This window comes from Salmo salar, chromosome ssa23 (assembly GCF_905237065.1).
Source record: "Salmo salar chromosome ssa23, Ssal_v3.1, whole genome shotgun sequence".
Lineage (NCBI taxonomy): Eukaryota > Metazoa > Chordata > Actinopteri > Salmoniformes > Salmonidae > Salmo > Salmo salar.
The window spans coordinates 21,003,458-21,026,097 of NC_059464.1; the positions used below are offsets into that span (position 1 = coordinate 21,003,458).

Here is a 22,640-nt window from a genome sequence, read left to right on the forward strand (position 1 = left end):
TTGGTAAGAAATTCCAGTGTATATTTGACCTTGTGTTTAAGGTAATTGTCCTGCTGAAAGGTGAATTTGTCTCCCAGTGTCTGCTGGAAAGCAGACTGAACCAAGCAGACAGTTTTCCTCTAGGGTTTTGCCTGTGCTTAGTCTATTCCATATTTTTTTATAAAAAAAATAAAATAAATCTCCCTAGTCCTTGTCAATGACAAGCATACCCATAACATGATGCAGCCACCACCATGCTTGAAAATATGAAGAGTGATACTCAGTGACGTGTTGGATTTACCCCAAACATAACACTCTGTATTCAGGACAAAAAGTACATTTATTTGCCAAATGTTTTGCAGTATTTGCTTTGGAATTTCTATTATTCTTTACAGGCTTCCTTCTTTTCACACAGTCATTTATGCTAGTATTGTGGAGTAACTACAATGTTGTTGATCCATCCTCAGACTCCTATCAAAGCCATTAAACTCAGTAACTGTTTTAAATTCACCATTGGCCTCATTGTGAAATCCCTGAGCGGTTTCCTTCCTCTCCGGCAACTGAGTGTATTGATACACCATCCAAAGTGTAATTAATAACGGCACCATGCTCAAAGGGAAATTCATTGTCAGCTTTTTTATTTTATATTTGACCCATCTAACAATAGGTGCTCTTCTTTGAGAAACATTGGAAAACCTCCCTGGTCTTTGTGGTTGAACCTGTACTTGAAATTCACTGCTCGACTGAGGGATCTTACAGATAATTTTATGTGTGGGGTACAGAGATGGGGTAGTCATTTAAAAATCATGTAAGAGACTATTATTGAACACAACATGAGTCCATGCAACTTATTATATGACATAAGCACATTTCTACTCCTGAACTTATTTAGGCTTGCCATTACAAAAAAAGGGTTGAATACTTATTGACTCAAGACATTTCAGCTTTTCATTTTAAATGTATTTGTAAACATTTCTAAAAACATAATTCCACTTTGACATTATGGGGTATTGTGTGTAGATTGTGTGTCCATTTTAAATTCTGGCTGTAACACAACAACATGTGGAAAAGCCAAGGGGTGTGAATACTTTCTGAAGGCACTGTATGTCCAAAAGTAATGATATCTTACCATGATTTTAGTGGCTGAAGCGTGGTTCATGCCCTCATACCCCATGCGTAGTCTCCTCTGTTTCTCACAGTAGGTCTTCCAGGTGTCCTCGTTAAAGCCATAGTTAAAGTAGTCCGAGAGGTCCGAACCTAAACACAAACATAACTGAAAGCTGAACAGACCGCGTCACAAACCATTCATCAGCCAGACCTGAGCTCACACCTGCACAGAACACGCAAAAAGACATAACCTCACACCAACCAACACACACACACACACACCCCTTACCAGGCTTTCTCCACGGCTTTTCTTCAAAAGACTCCATGTCGACCTCCAACACAGGGATTCCGTTAACACTGCCCAGTGCATCCAGGTCCACTCCTTTGGCTTTGGGGCCAACTGCACCGGAAACGACAGGACACAGTCAATGACACATTCACTTCACACTCTTACCACTACCATTAATGTGGGTCTGGATGAGTTCCTACGCATGCAGTGACCATAATTCACACTCCAACCGGTGCGCCTGGCACCTAATAACCCAACCCGTTCAAATGGAGTTAAATATTTCATCTTGCCCATTCACCATCTGAATGGCACACATACACAATCCATGTCTCAAATTGTGTCAAGGCTTAAAAATCCTTATTTAACCTGTCTTCTCCCCTTCATCATCTACAATGATTGAAGTGGATTTAACAAGTGACATCAATAAGGGATCATAGACTGACCAGGTGAAAGCTGTTATGGAAAGAGCTGGTGTTCCTAATGTTTTGTGCACTCACTTCTAAGGTCAGAAGTCAGGAATAGATGAGGGGTGTTTACCTGATGCATGTGTTCTCCCTGTAGCCTTAATGTTGAGATTAACTGGTGTGGATCCAAAAGCACTACACAATGAAAGAAAAAAAACACACACAAATCATCACCACTTGAAGGGGACACACACAGAGACGTGCTGCGCTTACACAGGCAGCTCAACTCATTGGTTCCACTAATTGTTCTTTTGAACAATCACATTCGATTTTTTCACATCTCTTTTTCAGAGCTGAACTGATTGGTCAGAAAAAAATATTATTGAAAGAAAAACAAAATCTGAATTGGGCTGCCTGTGTAAACGCTGCCCATGACTCATGCGGGGGAATGTGCTTTGAAGACCGCTGAAAGTGACATGGGTGGTGAGATAAAATGCTGCCAAAGATGCATACTGTAACATAGAACCATAATCATGACTCATAAAATGATGTGACAAAGGAGAGGCAACAGCAATAGATGCTAGTTGCGCCAATAGCCAGGTGAAAAAAAGCACTCTACAAAAGGTTTTTCCACCAAAAATGTACATGGTCTAATATATTATGCTCTTTTCAACTCAAGTTGGAGCATCAAAACTAATCCAGATTGCAGGACAGTAACACACTGTTGTATTTAAAACCAGTTAAATGTAACTAAAGTAATCAGAAATGTAATCTACGTAATCCCCAAAAGTAATGATTTATCATGAGAGGGCCATAAACAATAACTAGTAATGCTGCATACTCAAAGAAAGGTTAAAACCTTTCTGGTAAAAATAGTTAAATTGTTGAGGTGTCGTCACTATTGAGGACACAAGCTGGAGTATACAGCACAAATATGACTAAAATATTAAATATTTTACACAATGCATTTCCTATTCAACAAAACTGTACGAATAAGGCTTGAAATGACTTACAGTTGAAGTCAGACGTTTATACACACCTTAGCCAAATACATTTAAACTCAGTTTTTCACAATTCCTGACATTTAATCCAAGTAAAAATGCCCTGTCTTAGGTCAGTTAGGATCACCACTTTATTTTAAGAATGTGAAATGTCAGAACAATAGTAGAGAGAATAATTAATTTCAATTTTTATTTCATCCATCACATTCCCAGTTGGTCAGATGTTTACATACTCTCAATTAGTATTTGGTTGCATTGCCATTAAATTGTTTAACTTGGGTCAAACGTTCCGGGTAGCCTTCCACAAGCTTCCTACAATAAGTTCGGTGAATTTTGGCCCATTCCTCCTGGCAGAGCTGGTGTAACCGAGTCGGATTTGTAGGCCTCCTTGCTCGCACACACTTTTTCAGTTCTGCCCACAAATTTTCTATAGGATTGAGGTCAGGGCTTTGTGATGGCCACTCCAATACCTTGACTTTGTTGTCCTTAAGCCATTTTGCCACAACTTTGGAAGTATGCTTGGGGTCATTATCCATTTGGAAGACCCATTTGCGACCAAGCTTTAACTTCCTGACTGATCTTGAGATGTTGCTTCAATATATCCACATAATTTTCTGACGTCATGATGCCATCTATTTTGTGAAGTGCACCAGTCCCTCCTGCAGCAAAGCACCCCCACAACATGATGCTGCCACCCCTGTGCTTCACGGTTGGGATGGTGTTCTCCGGCTTGCAAGCCTCCCCCTTTTTCCTCCAAACATAATGATGGTCATTATTACTAAACAGTTCTATTTTTGTTTCATCAGACCTCAGGACATTTCTCCAAAAAGTACGATCTTTGTCCCCATGTGCAGTTGCAAATCGTAGTCTGGCATTTTTATGGCTTCTTCAGTGGCTTCTTCCTTGCTGAACGGCATTTCAGGTTATGTCGATATAGGACTCATTTTACTGTGGACATAGATACTTTTGTACCCGTTTCCCCCAGCATCTTCACAAGGTCCTTTGCTGTTGTTCTGGGATTGATTTGCACCTTTCACACCAATGTACGTTCATCTCTAGGAGACAGAACGTGTCTCCTTCCTGAGCGGTGTGACGGCTGCGTCGTCCCATGGTGTTTATACTTGCGTACTATTGTTTGTACAGATGAACGTGTTAACTTCAGATGTTTGGAAATTGCTCCCAAGGATGAACCAGACTTGTGGAGGTCTACACTTTTTTCTGAGGTCTTGGCGGATTTCTTTTGATTTTCCAATGATGTCAAGCAAAGAGGCACTGAGTTTGAAGGTAGGCCTTGAAATGCATCCACAGGTACACCTCCAATTGACTCAAATGATGTCAATTAGCCTATCAGAAGCTTCTAAAGCCATGACATCATTTGCTGGAATTTTCCAAGCTGTTTAAAGGCACAGTCAACTTAGTGCATGTAAACTTCTGACCCACTGGAATTGTGATACAGTAATTTATAAGTGAAATAATCTGTCTGTAAACAATTATTGGAAAAATTACTTGCGTCATGCACAAAGTAGATGTCCTAACCGACTTGCCAAAACTATAGTTTGTTAACAAGAAATTTGTGGAGTGGTTGAAAAACGAGTTTTAATGACTCCAACCTAAGTGTATGTAAACTTCCGACTTCAACTGTATATGCTTTCTAAAGATAGCATAATCAAATTATAAAATTACACCTTCCTTATAACTGTAAAATACATATATATGTATGTTTAGTGTTAGAGAACATTTGCATATTTTCTGAAGGTCTCTCCTGATCAAAACGTCTGCCCACGTTGCTGTCAACGTGTCACGGAGCTCCAGCTCGGCTTCCTGAACTCGTTATGAACTCGCCTTTCATCTCATATTAATCTTGTCCATCTATGACAAACAGAAAGTGCTTTTTAAAATCTATTCATTATTTTTGATTAATGGCTATAAATCGATCTCTGAATGTGCTACCGTGATGAAACCATTCTCTCCTGCTGCGCTATGATGTAACGATTGAAGGCATGTGCTTTGTCCGTGGCTGTAATATAGGAAATAGCCAGGTGTTGATGGACAGTCGGAAGATCGAATTAAATGGTAGGAGGGACATCCCAGCTTCAAGTGGTTTCAGATTTCACATCCTACGTCACACAGGCTCAGAAATACTATTGTGTCCATGGGAACCAGGGCTATAGCTCAAAGCAAGCCATTTCGATCTACGGTATCCACTGATCGATTTATAAGCAAAAATGTAGGTGGGAACCGGTACAAGAACCACGCAGGTCGAAAAAGGGGACCTTACATCTAAGAGGTTAACACCTTGCTATTGTATAGATACTCACTTGAAAGGCTGAGACGAGCCTCCGGTCTTTATATCGCCAATGGTTACACACACGTCATCATCATCCTCACTGTCACTGTCACTTTCTTCATCTTCCTGGCCTGTATCCTGACATTACAGAAACACAAAGACAATATACATTCATAAAAGCATGTTTGCATGAATCACACACACACAGTTAAAGAAGAATATTCCAAGTAGAAAGTTTGGTTCTGAGGGAATTCCATGATGGATTGCCATTCCAACAGGTGAGTCAGGTTCAGAAGGGTGCTGTTTATCCCAGGTTAACTCCTCCATAACCCTCAGCAGTAGGTACCTGCTTCACTACTCCATTCTCATGGACCTCCTCAGCAGTCGGCTGGGCCTTTGCACTGTGAAAAAAAGACACACAACATCACTACGACCACAACGTCTACTTAAACTGAGACATGCTCCCCATGGCATGTTGCGTGACACACACACGCACTCTCTCTCCCTCTCTGAGGGCGGTGTTGTAGGTGAAGTAACTGTAGCTTAACTGATGAATCAGGCTGCGTTTACGCCGAGGCGATATGCTTTAACAAAGCCCAATGAGCAACCATCAGAACCCCTATCTAATGATGGCTTAGATCCACTTTACCCCGTTCAAACAAACAGTGCTTGCCCTGCCACGGATTTAACAAGCATCCAAACTGTTCTTAATGTTCCACTTGACAGGCTGTACATTTCAGGCGTTGCGCACACACTGGCGTCAAACACACACAACCCAGAGACAACGATTATGATATCGCTCAGTCATTATTGAGCAGTGAGAAGTGCATTCAATCTGAACGCTTCATTAATAAAGCAAAATTGGTCCTAATGGGGCATGAAGCTGCTGCTAGCCCATCTTACTTCAAATCAGTTCACTGCTTACTGTCGTAAATGATCACTCACGGTCAAAATGGTTTGAACACAAGAATCATTAGTGCAAACAGGGGGGATGACGCTGGAGAAGGTAATAAAACAGATTTGCAGAACCAGTACAAGCTGACTATGAGTGAATTGTGTGGCTATACGTTGTGAATCTCAAACAGCATAACATAGACACGTGATTAGTATATTCGTGTAAAAAGCTGAACAGGTGTCATTTGTGTAAGTGCCACAAAAAAAAGATGGGTATAAATAAATAAATCATGTGTGGATGTGTGTCCAACATTTGTATTATGCTGCAAGTATATACACACCTAATTTATGTGGGCATAAGTCTTTTACAAAAGGAACAATTTAACAGTGTAGTCTGTTGTAGGTCTGGTTTGCAGGAATGCTCTGTACATATTTGAGATCTAGGCAAGTGGTAAATTGAGGACAGAATAGGACAGACAGCCCTGTGACTGTCTGCTATGTAAAACAGACAGTTTAACAGTGGGTGTTTCGTACCTATTAGGTGCCTCTTCCTCTTCCTCGGCCTTCTCCTCACTTTCATCTATCATAGAAAAGAAACATCAGCATGTTTGCATCATACACACACTTCAAAACCTAAACAGACAAAATGACAGTCTCCAAATATCTACTGTAAATGCCAGAACTCAATAATTCTTTCTGCTTAGCAAGTGAAAAAAAATAAAAACATCGCCAACAGCTGTTGCGATGTCAACGTGGTAAGCTGGTGCACGTGTTGTTTCTGGTGTTGTGGTTAGCTTTCTAGCTAACAGAACTGTTTAGCTCACGTACTTTCAAGTTTGCCAAACACAGAGCAGTGGACAAAAGAAAATGTTACTATTTATGCGCTAGATAGTGTCATCAAATCTGTTTTGACTAGCATACCTCCATATAACCATTCTTCTTCATCGCCCCCGCTTGCATCAGTTGCTTTGTCCATTTCTGCGGACATGTCTACCCAAATCCAGTCACTTCTGTGAATCACAACTTGACAGATATTCTATCAAATACAATAACTGGCAACGAATTGAAAACCCAGTTATTTCGCCAAACTTGAGATTTTTACAGAACAGATGTTCAAATGTCAAACTGTTACATATAACGGGGATTTAAAATAAATAAATAACGGAATAGGACGGCGTGTAACCTTATCGATATTAGGTAGCATGCGTAAAAAAAAAAAAAAAGTGACAGTTTACTTTACCCACACACGTTTCTATAGGGACCTTTCTATACACGACGTAAATCTACGTCGGAAGAAACAGGACTCTACCATTGGTCAGTATGTCTCGAGATGAGACAATGTATCAATTTCTTAAAGTATATAAAGTAGTACAGTATTTGCCAGGGTCAAACAAGCTTGCTTTGTTTCTGAACTCATGACAAGCATACCTTTATTTATGTATGGTTTATTTTTTTCAATTTAGTCAAAAAATAAATGTATTTTTGTGTAGTGTGGATAGTATATAGCTATTATGAGGAAACGCAAATTAGTCTGCTTTCAGTTTTGTAAGAAATAGCAAAAAAAAAAAAATATATATATATATATATATATATATATATATATATATATATATATATATATAGTTTAATTTTTTTTTAAATAATGTAGAATAGTCTGCATACATACAAGAAGTACACAAATAGGCAATGATAACATATGCTAGGAGGTAAGAAATAGCAAATGCAGCACATTCTTACATGGAAACCGGCGTATTTTTGGTCGGTCTAAACGACAGTTGCATTTACAAAATGTTACCGATTGAGGTCTTTACGTGTTTCCCCGGTCAGATGTGGGACAAAGTGTTGTCAAAGGTAAAGAAAGCTGTTGTATTCATGGACGACAAGTGTGCTGAGAGTCTTCATTGGAACGGTGGAGCTACAAGTGTATTTGAAGCTGGTGCTCGTAATTTAAAAGAGTTTTCAAGCTTCGAAGCCGGTGGTGAAAACGAACCAAAAGCTGTGTTTGTGGTGAGCACTCTGCTGAAGGGGAGGACAGCTGACATTATCAAAGACATTATTGGACTCAGTCACTTTCAGTATTGTGTTGTTTTCACCACCGTAGCCCACTCTATACAACTCCTCGCTAACAATGTCACTGCTGAATTAGAGGGGAACCCTGTGTTCGAGCAGTTTGAAGAGAAGCTGAGCGAGTGGATGGGAGATATGAACTACACCGCTGAAGTTATACATGCGCCCGTGGTCTTCGCTCCGGTGTCACCACAGCTCCTTCTCGCACCAACCTTCGCGCACCTGTTCCCGCTGTTGCCACAGGACCTCAAGACCATCAATATAAAGCGAACAGAGAAGAAGAGGTTTGTCAGTTTGACTGATGTTGACATGCAGTCTCTTACTCCGGAGTTGCAGATTGAAATTAAAACCCTGGCCTCTGCGGTTAATTCCATGTTTGAGTCCACCAGCACCCGGGAGGAGAGCTTTGCAGTGGGTCCAATGAGCCGTCTCATCGCTGGGGAACTGGCCAACCATCCTCAAGCAAAAAGCCGCAGAAAGACTGCCACCAATAAAGCATCCATCGTCTTCATCGACAGGACACTGGATCTAACAGGTGCATGTCACAGTCTTGTACAATTTCTGATGTCCATAAACATGTCGACCTGCAGCAGAGTCAAACACACATGCACACTTTCCCCACATCTCAATGACATCATCTTGCTGCACCTCCCTAACAGAAAGGGTATTTTGTTGTGTCACTTCCGTAGTCCCTATTCTATTCCACTTACACAGGAGTTTATGTTTACTTGGACTATCTTGTTGGTTTTACATTTCTCTATGTTTGTCCTTGTCCTCAGGGGCTGCTGGTCACCATGGTGACAGCCTGGTGGAGAAGATCTTGACTGTGCTGCAGCCTCTGCCAGGACACACCACTGATGTTCAGGTGGACATGCTGGAGCTCACTAACCTGCAGCACATCCCAGACTCCCAACCTACCCTGGCTCCAGGCTGCCTGGCACAGACCCAGTGAGTACATCTGTGCTGGAACAGTCAAAATATTACAATACAGTTGAAAAGTCAAATTTCACATGATTCAGTTAGATAGTTCACTTTTTGGGGGGATTTAAGAGGGTTGTTGTTTTATGTGCCTACATTCATTATGGTTAATGTAGGCACAGGGGATATAGAAAAGGCGAAGACTAGAGAATGGGTTCTGTATATTTTTCTCACCTAGGTCACCTGATCAGTAGTCATTATGCTGCTGTATCTGTTCTTATTTTCTCATCAGTTTAAGCTGAATTTTGTTTGATTTTGTGCCGTTTCTGTCCATTTGCTTTCCTTTGTCCAGGGTTATGGGTTAGTCTGACTGTAATTCTGCTGTGATGTTTATGACCCAAGCTCTAATTTATCATGTCTACTGTATAACAAGGTTTCTAATGTTGAGGTTAATTTCTCTTGGCCCACAAGCGTGAAAACAGTGTTGCTTGTTGTGCTGACTCCTCTCTCTTTCTCTCTCACCTTTCTCTCTTTCTCTCGCTCTCTCTAATATTGTTCTCAGAGTCTTGGTCAGTCATTATCTCTCTCTTTCATAATCTCTCCCTCTCCCCCCTTACCTCTAGATTTATGGGGGAACACATGACTGACATTAAAGGGATACTTCGGGATTTTGGCAATGAAGCCCTTTATCTACTTCCCTAGTGTCAGATTAACTCATGGACACCTTTTTATGTCTCTGCACCCAGTGTGAAGGAAGTAAGTTTCACAAGCCATTGCTAACTAGCGTTAGCGCAATGATTCAAAGCCTATGGTATCTACTATCATGCTAGCAGTTACCATGTACTTCTAGTCATTGCGCTAGCGCTAGTTAGCAACTTCCTTCAAACGGCACTCAGAGACATACAAATGGTATCCACGAGTTCATCTGACACTGCAGAAGTAGATAAAGCCCTTCATTGCCAAAATCCTTAAGTATCTCTTTAAGTACCAGAGGTTCAGTGGCGCGTGCCTCCAAGTCCGGCCATTGGGCATGCACGTGTTGGCTTCCTGCAGTGAGGCTGTAGTACATGGTAGGGATTAGCCCTAACGTTATGTGTTCCACTCTTCCTCTGCCTGAAAATTCTCTCATTGGCTAGGAGATGGCCAGCTCTGCTCTACAGTGTGTCTAACTCTTGTGTTTGCCTGAGTGGGCACCAGCTCCTGGCCAGTGGGTGGTGGAGCTGGAATGGAACAGGCCTTGTTTGAGTGGGTGGGAGGTTCAGTCCTAATGGAACAGTTCTGCTGGTTCTGCTGGGTAAGAGCAGTTTAGACAGGGAGGGTGCTGTAGCATTTAATGTGAGCACAGCAGGGGGTAGGACAGGCCCCACTGACCACAAGACAAAGGGCTTGGTCTGCAACATGTAGACTATACCAAGCACCTGCACATTCCCACAGATCTCTCACTATGTGGATGTACTCAACTCAATCTGTGTGCTCCAATTAGCAAATCCAGTGTGTTGATTATTTGGAGGTTCGGGAGGCTCTACAGGGAGTCTGGAAATATAGCCTACTTCAAACTTGAGGACCAGTGTCACAAGTCATCTGACATGAGATTACTAGGTTAATCATCTTGCTATATTTTGTAACACCGAAAAAGGGGGATTTAGGAAAGGGACAAATCAAATAAAAAAAAAACATTTGTCAGATGTGCAGAACAGGCGTAGACCTTACAGTGAAATGCTTACTTACAAGCCCTTAACCAACAATGCAGTTTAAGAAAAATAAGTGTTAAGTAAATAATTAAAGAGCCGTGTAAAATAACTGTCTGAGGCTATATACGAAGTACAGAGACAATGTGCGGAGGCACAGGTTAGTCAAGGTAATATGTACATGTAGGTAAAGTTAAAGTGACTGCATAGATAATAAACAGAGTAGCAGCAGTGTAAAAGAGGGGGGTGGGGGGGATGCAAATAGTCTGGGTAGCCATTTGATTAGCTGTTCAGCAGTCGTATGGCTTGGGGGTAGAAGCTGTTAAGAAGCCTTTTGGACCTAGATTTGTCGTTCCAGTACCGCTTGCCATGCGGTAGCAGAGAGAACAGTCTATGACTAGGGTGGCTGGAGTCTTTGACAATTTTTAGGGCCTTCTTCTGAAACCATCTGGTATAGAGGTCCTAGATGGCAGGAAGCTTGGCCCCAGTGATGTACTGGGCCGTACGCACTACCCACTGTAGTGCCTTGCGGTCGGAGGCCATGCAGTTGCCATACCAAGCAGTGATGCAACCATTCAGGATGCTCTCGATGGTGCAGCTGTAGAAACATTTGAGGATTCTAGGACCCATTGAAAATCTTTTCAGTCTCCTGAGGTGGAATAGGCTTTGTCGTGGCCTCTTCACAACTGTCTTGGTGTGTTTGGACTATGATAGTTTTTTGGTGATGTGGACACCAAGGAACTTGAAGCTCTCAACCTGCTCCATTACAGCCCCGTCGTGCTTGGTCCTCCTTTTGCTGTAGTCCACAATCATCTCCTTTGTCTTGATCACGTTGAGGGAGAGTTTGTTATCCTGGCACCACACGGGCAGGTTTCTGACCTCCTCCTTATAGGCTCTCTCATCGTTGTCGGGGATCAGGCCTACCACTGTTGTGTCATCGGCAAACTTAATGATGGTTTTGGAGTTGTGCCTGGCCATGCAGTCATGAGTGAACAGGGAGTACAGGAGGAGACTGAGCACGCACCCCTGAGGGGTCCCCGTATTGCGGATCAGCATTACAGATGTGTTGTTACCTATCCTTATCACCTGGGGGCGGCCCGTCAGGAAGTTCAGGATCCAGTTGCAGAGTGAGGTGTTTAGTCCCAGGTTCCTTAGCTTAGTGATGAGCTTTGAGGGCACTATGGTGTTGAACGCTGAGCTGTAGTCAATGAATAGCATTCTCACATAGGTGTTCCTTTTGTCCAGGTGGGAAAGGGCAGTGTGGAGTGCAATAGAGTGCATCATCTGTGGTTCTGTTGGGGCGGTATGCAAATTGGAGTGGGTCTAGGGTTTCTGGGATAATGGTGTTGATGTGAGCCATGACCAGCCTTTCAAAGCACTTCATGGCTACAGACGTGAGTGCTACGGGTCGGTAGTCATTTAGGCAGGTAACCTTAGTGTTCTTGGGCACAGGGACTATAGTGGTCTGGTTGAAACATGTTGGTTTTACAGACTCAGTCAGGGACAGGTTGAAAATATCAGTGAAGATACTTGCCAGTTGGTCAGAGCATTCTCGGAGTACACGTCCTGGTAATCCGTCTGGCCCTGCGGCCTTGTGAATGGTCTTGCTCACATCGGCTACGGAGAGCGAGATCACACAGTCTTTCAGAACAGCTGATGCTCTCATGCATGCTTCAGTGTTGCTTGCCTCAAAGCAATCATAGAAGTGATTTAGCTCTTCTGATAGGCTCGTGTCATGGGGCAGCTTGCAGCTGTGCTTCCCTTTGTAGTCTGTAATAGTTTGCAAGCCCTGCCACATCTGACGAGCGTCTGATCCGCTGTAATACGATTCAGTCTTAGTCCTGTATTGACGCTTTGCCTGTTTGATGGTTCGTTGGAGGGCATAGCGGCAGCTCTACTCTTTAGCTCAGTGCAGATGTTGCCTGTAATCCATGGCTTCTGGTTGGGGTATGTACGTACAGTCACTTTGGGGACGATGTCATCGATGCACTTATTGATGAAGCCAGTGACTGATGTGGTGTACTCCTCAATGCCATCGGAAGAATCCCAGAACATATTCCAGTCTGTACTAGCAAATCAGTCCTGTAGCTTAGCATCTGCTTCATCTGACCACTTCATTATTGACCTAGTCATTGGTGCTTCCTGCTTTAGTTTTTGCTTGTAAGCTGGACTCAGGATGATAGAATTATGGTCAGATTTACCAAATGGAGGGCGAGGGAGAGCTTTGTACGCATCTCTGTGTGTGGAATAAAGGTGGTCTAGAATAATTTTTTTCTTCGTATGGTTGCACATTTAACATGCTGGTAGAAATGAGGTAAAACGGATTTAGGTTTCCCTGCATTAAAGTACCCGGCCACTAGGAACGCCGCCTTTGGATGAGCGTTTTCCCATTTGCTTATGGCCGTGTACAGCTCATTGTCTGCGGTCTTAGTGCCAGCGTTGGTTTGTGGTAGTAAATAAACAGCTACGAAGAATATAGATGAAAATTCTCTTGATAGATAGTGTGGTCTACAGCTTATCATGTGATACTCTCTCTAGGCGAGCAAAACCTTGAGACTTCCTTAGATTTCGTGCCCCAGCTATTGTTTACAAAGCTACATAGACCGCCACCCTTGTCTTACCAGAGGCGGCTGTTCTATCCTGCCGAAAAAGTGTAAATCCCGCCAGCTGTATGTTTTTCCATGTCGTCGTTCAGCCACGACTCGGTGAAACATAAGATTTTACAGTTTTTAATGTCCCGTTGGTAGGATATACATGCTCGTAGTTCGTTTATTTTGTTATCCAATGATTGTACATTGGCTAATAGGACCGACAGTAAAGGTAGATTACCCACTCACCGTCTAATCCTTACAAGGTACCCAGACCTACGTCTCCGATATCTCCGCCTCTTTCTCCTGTGAATGACTGGGATGAGGGCCTTTTCGGGTGTCAGAGGTAAATCCTTCACGTTCGACTTGTTAAAGAAAGAATACTCTTCCAGTACAGAGTGAGTAATCGCTGTCCTAATATCTAAAAGCTCTTTTCGGTCATAAGAGACAGTGGCAGAAGCATTATGTACAAAATAAGTTGCGAAAAAACACACAATAGTACAATTGGTTAGGAGACCATAAAACGGGCAGCCATCTCCTCCAGCGCCGTCAGGCTACAAGGTGTTGAACTGGATTGGGCAGCAGACCTTAGGGGGTGTTAGGAGGTATTAGATAGTATCATATACCTTGCTATCACTTTATCTACATTCAGACTTTCATCAGAGAGCCTCGGAGCCAAATGTCTTATCGCAGAGAGCAGTCGGTAAGGATGGGATCAGCTATCTCTCTCTCGCTCTTTCTCTCTTTCTCTCTCTCTCTCTCGCACTCTCTCGCACACGCACACAGAGAGTGGAGTGGAGATAGCAATAATAGGATGATCTTCCAGCCGGGGGCCTTGGTGCCTTTAGGGGGTGAGTGTGTGATGTGGGCCAGCAGGCTCGTTATTGCCTTCCCTATCTCAGAGCAGATGGGCCAGTTGACTCTTATCACAGCTGTTTAGGAGATTGAAGCGCAGCCCAGACACAAAAAAGTAATGCACCTGGAGCTCATGACCCATTTTAACACACTCAAAGAACATTCGTACACTATGGAGTGAAATGAAAATCTGTTGGTCTAAAGTTGGAATGTGTTCGTCTATACTGGATACATAGGGCTGCACCTGTTCTGATTAATTGACGGAAGGTTTGGGATCAAGTCTTTATAGTTTGGATGTGTATACTTGTTCATATGATACGGTACCGTATTAATTCTTATGCTTAGTTGGTTATGTGGCCCAGCCAGGCTACACAGTATGATTGGCTGTATTATGAGGTTCCTCCCAGAGTGTGTTTTGTTTGGCTTTATTATGAGCCCGGTTTTTAAAGCTTTAAACAGTAGGTTGGGGCCTAAATTGCTATTTTGTTGCTTGATATTTCACTTTCGTAATTCAGGATATTTTTTTTACATCACTATGTTTAAGCCTGCTGTGGGTGGTCGTTGATTTTAGCTTCCAAAACGGACCCCACACTTTGCTGTGCAATTAGTATGATGTTTCATGACCTGGTGTGAGTGTACCTTCAACACCAGCCTGGGCTCTAACTGTGTTTTTCCTGCTCATACCAGAGGGAGCCCAGATTCTCTCTACAGTCTGCAAGTCTAGTGTGTGTGGTTTATAATATACACGTAGTGTACAAAACATTAGGAACACCTTCCTACTATTGAGTTTCACCCGCTTTTCCCCTCAGAACAGTCTCAATTCGTCAGGGCATGGAGTCTAAGTCAGTTAAGAACAAATTCTCATTTACAATGATGGCCTACCCCGGTCAAACCAGGACGACGCTCGGCCAATTGTGCGCCGCCCTATGGGACTCCCTTACACAGCCGGATGTAATGCAGCCTCTACAAGGAGTCGAAAGCGTTCCGCAGGGATGCTGGCCCATGTTGACTTCAATGCTTCCCACAGTTGTGTCAAGTTGGCTGGATGTTCTTTGGGTGGTGGACCATTCTTGATACGCACAGCAATTTTTTGGTTTTGCTCGTTCACCCTCACTGGCACACTGTGTATGTCTCAAGGGTTAACAATGGTTCTTTAACCAGTCTCCTCCCCTTCATCTACACTGATTTGAAGTGGATTTAACAAGTTACATCAATAAGGGATCATAGCTTTCACCTGGTCAGTCTGTCATGGAAAGAGCATGTGTTCCTAATGTTTTCTACACTCATTGTATGTGTGCCTACGCATGTATGCATTTAGGTTTGCTATGTATTAAAGTTCCTTTCTTTGTTGATGAGAGTAGGCTGAATGTGGTGATGTTGAGAGAGTAGTTCCATGTAACTTCTGCAAGCCATGACGCCCACCATCACAGATAGTTCAGAAGTTTCTGTAGTTAGAAACAGATAAGATTAGCATTCCTGCAACATTATTTTGTTGACATTTTATTTGAGCGCTGAGAAATTAAGCTAATTGATTGCACCCAAATTGGCCCTTTTTAAATGTTTAGATTTGCATAATATTCAATATAGTACCCTGAAACAAACTTCTTCCTATTATTAAGACATGACGAATCCAATAAATATTAAAATGCCACCCACGGACCCCCCACACCCACGCCAATCCCACCCCAACAACCAGTACACAGTTTCAGTTCTCTATTTGTATCTGTATTTATTATGGATCCCCATTAGCTGCTGCCATTAGCTTCTTCCTGGGGTCCAGCAAAATGAAGACAGTTATATACTATTAAAAACATTACATTTCACAACACATTAACTATGTGCCCTTAGGCCACTACTCTACTGCAACACAAAATCCATGTGTACATGTGTGTATAGTGTGTAGGTTATCGTGTGTATGTGTCTGTCTGTGCCTGTGTGTACATACAAAAAAATGTATGAAATGTATGCATTCACTACTGTAAGTCGCTCTGGATAAGAGCGTCTGCTAAATGACTAAAATGTAAAAAAATAAAAATAAATGTAAAAAATGTGTCTCTCCACAATCCCCGTTGTTCCATAAGGTGTATTTTGATGTATTATTTTTAAATCCGATTTTAATGCTTGCATGAATTTACTTGATGTGGATTAGAGTTCCATGTAATGGCTCTATGTAGTAATCTGCGCCTCCCATAGTCTGTTCTGGACTTTGGAACTGTGAAGAGACCTCTGGTGGCATGTCCTGTCGGGCATGTATGAGTGTCTGAGCTGTGTGCTAGTAGTTTAAACAGACAGCTCGGTGTATTCAACATGTCAATACTTCTCACAAATACAAGTAGTGATGAAGTCAATCCCTCCTCTACTTTGAGCCAGGAGAGGTTGACATGCATATTATTAATATTAGCTCTCTGTGTACATTTAAGGGCCAGCCTTGCTGCCCTGTTCTGGGCCTATTGTAATTTTCCTAAGTCCCTCTTTGTGGCACCTGACCACACGACAGTAGTCCAGGTGCGACAAAACTAGGGTCTGTAGGAACTGCCTTGTTGTTAAGATGGCAGAGCAACACTTTATTATGGACAGACCTCTCCCAATTTTAACTACTGTTGCATCAATATGTTTTGACCATGACAGTTTACAATCCAGTGTTACTCCAAGCAGTTTAGTGTCCCCAACTTGCTCTATTTCCACATTATTCATTACAAGATTTAGTTGAGGTTTAGTGAATTATTTGTCCCAAATACAATGCTTTTAGTTTTTTTAATATTTAGAACTAACTTATTTCTTGCCAACCATTCTGAAACTGACTGCAGCGCTTTGTTAAGTCTTGCAGTGATTTCACTTGCTGTGGTAGCTGACGTGTGTAGTGTTGAGCCATCAGCATACATAGACACACAGACTTTACTCACAACCAGTGGCAGGTCATTAGTAAAGATTGAAAAAAGTAAGGGTCCTAGACAACTACCCTGGGGAATGCCTGACTACCAGGATTATGTTGGAGAGGCTTCCATTAAAGGGCGGCGCGGCAGGTAGCCTAGTGGTTAGAGCGTTGGACTAGTAACCGAAAGGTTGCTAGATCGAATCCTCGAGCTAAGGTAAATAGCTGTTGTTCTGCCTCTGAACAAGGCAGTTAACCCACTGTTCCTAGGTTGTCATTGAAAATAAGAATTTGTTCTTAACTGACTTGCCTAGTTAAATAAAGGTGTAAAAAATAAAATAAAAGAACACCCACTCTGTTCTGTTAGGCAGCTAACTGTCGATCCACAATATAGAAGGGGATGTGAAGCCCTAACACATATGTTTTTCCAGCAGCAGATTATGATCGATAATGTCAAAAGCTGCACTGAAGTCTAACAAAACAACTCCCACAATCTTTTTATTATCAATTTCTCTCAGCCAGTCATTAGTCATTTGTGTAAGTGCCATACATGTTTAATGCCCTTCCCTATTAGCATTCTGAAAAGCTGTTCTTAATTTGTTTACTGTGAAATAGCATTGTATCTGGTCAAACACACCATTTTTTCCAAAAGTTTACTAAGGGTTGGTGATGTTGAGAGTGTATAGTCGGCTGTTTGAGCCAGTAAAGGGTGCTTTGCTGTTCTTGGGTAGCGGAATGACTTGTGCTTCCCTCCAGGCCTGAGAGCACACACTTCCTGTAGGCTTAGATTGAAGAGATTGCCACTCCTATTTGCCATATCTTCCACTATCATCCTCTGTCATTTCCCATCCAAGTTGTCAGACCCAGGTGGCTTGTCATTGTTGATAGACAACAATTCTTCTTTCACCTCTTCCACACTTACTTTATGGAATTCAAAATTACAATGCTTGTCTTTCATAATTTGGTCATGGAGGTGTACAGTGGGTTCAGAATTTGTGGGTGGCATGTCATTAAAGTAGTTGGCAATATCAGTGGTGTTTTGTGATGAATGAGCCATCTGATTCAATGAACGATTAAGACGAATTCGCCTTTTTGCCCAAAATTGTATTTAAGGTGCTCCAAAGCTTTTTACTATCATTCTTTATATCATTTATCTTTGTTTCATAGTACAGTATCGTCTTCTTTTTGTTAAGTTTAGTTACAATTTCTCAATTTGCATTACATTTGCCAATCGGATGTGCAGCCAGACTTATTTGCCATTCCCTCATCCCTCGCAACCATACAATTTTTCAATTCCTCATCAATCCACAGGGATTCAACAGTTTACAGTAATTTACTTAATGGGTGCATGCTTATTAGCAACTGGAATAAGCAATTTCATAAATGTGTCAAGTGCAGTGTGGTTGCTCTTGGTTACATACCACAGACCAGCAAATATTATTTACATCTTCAACATACAGTAGGAATCACCACCAAACTTCTTGTATGACCTCTTATACACAATATTAGGCCCTGCCGATGATGACGGCTGGTGAAATGGTTGAGAAGGTCGGGCATTTTTTTGCCTCTAGTGGTTTAGGAGATCCCTCGAGGACCAATGGGAGGTGGGGCCTGATGGACCCGAGCCAGCTGTAGAATCCATCGTGGCTGATGAAGGGGCCGGAATCTCAGACATCATCATGGCCCTATCAGGGGCGAGCTCTGAAGATCTAAACCAGAGGTAGAAGCCACCGACGAGGGAGACAGAACAGAGGACGAAGGCGCAGGTACCTCCGAATCCGATCACGAAGTGGAAGGCCCCAGTGAAGAAGTCTGTGTCCAGTCCGGGCTTACCACAGCAAGGGAGGCCCCTATTGCCAAAGACCGCTGCTTTCGACTTCCACGGCGACTGACGTGCCTTCATGGCTGGTTGTTAGGGTCAAGAACAGGAACATCCACTAAGTCATCCAGAAGCATCCTGCTAACTCCATTCTCCAGGGAATGGGGACCCCTTCAGGGAGGGATCCCTGCAGAGCACCGGCCAGTCGACTGTGGAAAGACGGGACAGCGGCATCCAGCTATTGGAGTAGAAGAGAAAGAGAAAGTAGGCAGGCGTGGATTCCCTAGTAGCGTATGTAAGTTCTATACTTGTTTGCTAAGAGCAGCAACTTTTCCCCTGTAGTCCTCTGCAAGCCAACAGTTGCTACATTGAAAGTCCGGACAGTCCAAATCTTCCCAGAATAGAGCAAAATAAACACAGCTCATGCAGCGTTGAAAACATTTGTTAGCTACTTCCATTTGAAACTACAGGCTAGCTAGGCTAGCTGGGCGTCCGTGTCTCTCTTCTTGACAGGAATTTACTAGTGGGCTATGAGCTACAGTGAGTTCGTAAATACAGCCCACACAAGAAACACACACCCGAATCACACATCAGTACGAAAAACAGAGAAAGCGGAGGACAAGCTCACTGTATGGATCCTGGCTGCAGATACACTATACATGCGGGAGTTTACCAACTTGCAAGTTGGTGCTGTAGAAACAAGCAATAAATTGCAGGGCAGTGAGCCAAAACACTGGTCAACAAGTTAGGGAGAGGCAGGTAGCAGGAGCATTTGCTTACCAATGAGCAGCGTGAACGAGCAGTGTGAACGAACAATGCAGTGTGACACCTCCAGGCAGTACTACAATTGGGAGAGTCTGACATGAAATCTCAACCCTAACCCTAGCCTGAGTTCTATGTCTGACAAGTAGTATGGAGCTTCGGCTTGGAGTATTGCTTCTTCATCCTATGTAATGTATTCCCTGTAAATCTGGTGATAGTTTTTTCCCCCCATGTTCAGAGAAATTAGCCATTGAAGTCGCTTGCATTTTCACAATCAATTAGTGTGAAAGTACCAGGTTTTGAACACTAGATGCCGTTGTTCCTGCTATTTTCACACCCTTTTATCCATTTTGCTGGTCTTTTGTGTTTATTAAATGGATCACAACATTTTCTTGAAGATTTTTCCTACAAGCCCAAAACTCTTTCTTGTGCTTTTTGAGGTGGAATGACCTGAGAGTGTGTGATGATGACACACACACACACACACACACAGTGTGTGTGCTGGTGAGATTTCGTGTGTGTGTGTGTGTGTGTGTGTGTGTGCATGTGCCACTGTGTGTGCATTTGTGTGAGAGGTCAGGTACTCTCCAGGCCACCCTGTGTAATGCGCTGTTCTTGGCTGGTATTCAGGTTGGTGCTCTTTGATCCTCTATGGGACATATGAACCTTCTTGGCCCAGGGAGCTATATTTCCCCTGTCTCAGACTGAAACCACCAACCACTAACTTGGTACCCTGGACCCTGGTCTTGTGGTGGGCAGATAGGCGGGTAGAGGGAGAGGTCTGTGCGGGTGGCCAAGATGTTCTGGTTCTGGTCCAAGTGCTGCCGAGCCTTGAGACAAACCTCAGAAAAAAAAGGACCCAACCGCACCCTGCCGTGAGAAAACACAATGATTCTGCCACCTCCTCATCTCTAGACCAGCAGACCAGACTCTGCCTGCCAACAGGAAAGAGGGAAAACACACCTATTTCTGTACGGGCTGGGAAAGAAGAGAGTGAAAAGAAAGAAAACACACAATTATTTCTGTGGCAGCTGCATGTGAAAGACATGGGAAGAAAGTAAGTAAGAACAGGGATAGGAAAGTGTGCAGAGAGGAAGAACAAATGATAATGAATGGAGAGACATGGGTGTGGCCTGTGTAGCTTACCCCACTGTGAGTTAAAAGGCTACACCCATCATCTGGCCACACCCATCATCTGGGTTTCCTATAGTGACAGCTTTGCTACTTCTGAGCCTGTCAAAACTATATTGTTCAGCTCCATCACACACACCCGGCAAGGCTTATTTTCCTAAGGGTGTGTTATTATTCTTGTATGAGTTGTGGATTTATTTGAGCAGCAAGCTATATGAGGAGGAGAAGCCGAAGCAATGTTGACCACTGGATTGTAGTAAGAAAGAGTCTCTGGAGGGGGTCTTCCTGTTGTCCCTACAGGCCTGATTTTAACCCTGCTCCACATCTGATTCCCTAAAACTCATAGAGCTGGGTCAGGGCCAGCTATAGGGAGCACACTAATCCAGTTTGGGGCTGGCTAATAATGATGCCTGGCACGATTAGCATGCAACATAACACGACTACAGATGAGAGTCTCATAGGTGTCCTTAGTGTTGGAGTTGATGATCGGCGTGTCTCTCCTACCACGTGTGTTGGAGGACCCAGACATGTTTTTTTTATTTAACCTTTATTTAACTAGGCAAGTCAGTTAAGAACAAATTCTTATTTGCAATGACGGCCTACCCCGGCCAAACCCTAACCCGGACAACGCTGGTCCAATTGTGCGCCCTATTGGACTCCCAATCTTACCTGCCCTTCTTTTCCTATCTTAAGAATGAGAGACGCGGAGTATCGCCTTCTCCCAGTGATATAGAGCTGGCAGAGGCCAATCCTGTAACAAGTGGCCAGTGTAGTGAGAGGCGGTAGTGGTCAGAAATAGAACAGAGTTGGGGCCGAGCAGAAGGAGGTGGAGGGTTGGTTCTCTCATATGTCACAGGAAGAGGAAGTGCCCCCTCAGAAAACAGCACTATCATGTCCTGAATCTGATAAGGAATTTGGAGGGAAACACCTGTCCCAGCTTGTATCGTGATACAGCTGTGAGCTCTCCATCCATTTTTTTTTCCATTTCTTCCTCCTCACTTTTTCTCCTCTGCTACCACTGTAGAAGACGATTAGGACATCCCATTGTGAAGCCTTGAGTCTCTTGTCATTCTTCCAGTAGATTCCTCTTACCAGAACAGAGTTATTTATCAGCTGCTCGGACTGTTCTGTTTTCTTCCCAGCCCTTCTAAGCCAACAATTTTCTTTTGAAGACTGAAATGATAAGACCGGTTATAAAAGACGTATCTCTGAAAAATACAAAATATTGTCGTCAATGATTTGAGTTTATAGAGGCTCCTAAAAAATAGTTTTGACTGATAAAACACTGATGGGTAGATAATTCTGCATCTGCGCTGTGATTGTTAGATTAAATCTCCGGGTTGATTTGTTATGAAAGTATATTTCAAAAGACTACTCTCTTCATCTCTCTCTAGAAGTCTCCTCCCTCTCTCCTTCCTCCCTGGTGCTAGTCCTTCAAAGAGCCCCTGCTGCCAGCCAGCATTTGAAGTGGAGTAAGCTAACATGACACATGAGGAGAGAGAGAGCGAGATAAGCAGATTCACTCTACTTACATTCCTCTTATTGACGTCTCCATCTTCCTCCCTTTTCCTTGTCTCATCATCCCCCTTTTAATATCCATTTGAACCGTTCCTCTTCTGCGTTGCCCTCTCTCTTCCCTGTCTCTCTCTCTCCTCTGGTTCTGTTCATGAATCCAGTTTGTGGTCTCTCCTGCCAGGACAGAGAAACCAGACCAGAGAGAGGCCTGATGTCCTGTGGTATTCTGGTGTGTTGACAGGAAATCCACAAGCGTTCTTCTCTCTCTGTAACACTTCCCCAGTAACGCACACTCACACAGAAAGACACACTCCACTCGCTGTGGAATGGTCAAGGTCTGTGGCTGGCTCTTAGCGAGCAAATGAGTTTCTTAGCTTTGTTGCTCATCTTTTGGCTACTAACCGCATCCACTGGCTGTGTGACTGACAACAGTATCTAATACAACTTCCAATAGCAAAGGCTGT

General features: G+C 43.1%; 2 protein-coding genes across 6 annotated transcripts in view; one reads left to right on the top strand and one right to left on the bottom strand.

Annotated features, from left to right (window-relative positions):
* LOC106584116 (pre-mRNA 3'-end-processing factor FIP1) overlaps positions 1–7,245 on the bottom strand; it is a 49,332-nt gene extending 42,087 nt beyond the window's left edge. Inside the window, exons 1-7 of one of the 5 annotated variants that reach the window (XM_014168986.2) lie at positions 6,883–7,245; positions 6,496–6,541; positions 5,414–5,468; positions 5,099–5,205; positions 1,913–1,974; positions 1,376–1,486; positions 1,109–1,236 (exon numbers count right to left, since the gene is read on the bottom strand). In XM_014168986.2, coding sequence (XP_014024461.1) covers positions 1,109–1,236; positions 1,376–1,486; positions 1,913–1,974; positions 5,099–5,205; positions 5,414–5,468; positions 6,496–6,541; positions 6,883–6,949 — 576 coding nt within the window. In that variant the 5' untranslated portion in view covers positions 6,950–7,245. The remainder of the gene's footprint in view (positions 1–1,108; positions 1,237–1,375; positions 1,487–1,912; positions 1,975–5,098; positions 5,206–5,413; positions 5,469–6,495; positions 6,542–6,882) is intronic. The other 4 variants (XM_014168989.2, XM_014168988.2, XM_014168990.2 and 1 more) reach the window with 4 other exon arrangements.
* A 459-nt stretch (positions 7,246–7,704) lies between these two features.
* The window catches only part of LOC106584113 (sec1 family domain-containing protein 2), a 163,484-nt gene continuing 148,548 nt past the window's right edge, over positions 7,705–22,640 (top strand). Inside the window, exons 1-2 of the mRNA XM_014168979.2 lie at positions 7,705–8,563; positions 8,808–8,976. Coding sequence (XP_014024454.2) covers positions 7,750–8,563; positions 8,808–8,976 — 983 coding nt within the window. The 5' untranslated portion in view covers positions 7,705–7,749. The remainder of the gene's footprint in view (positions 8,564–8,807; positions 8,977–22,640) is intronic.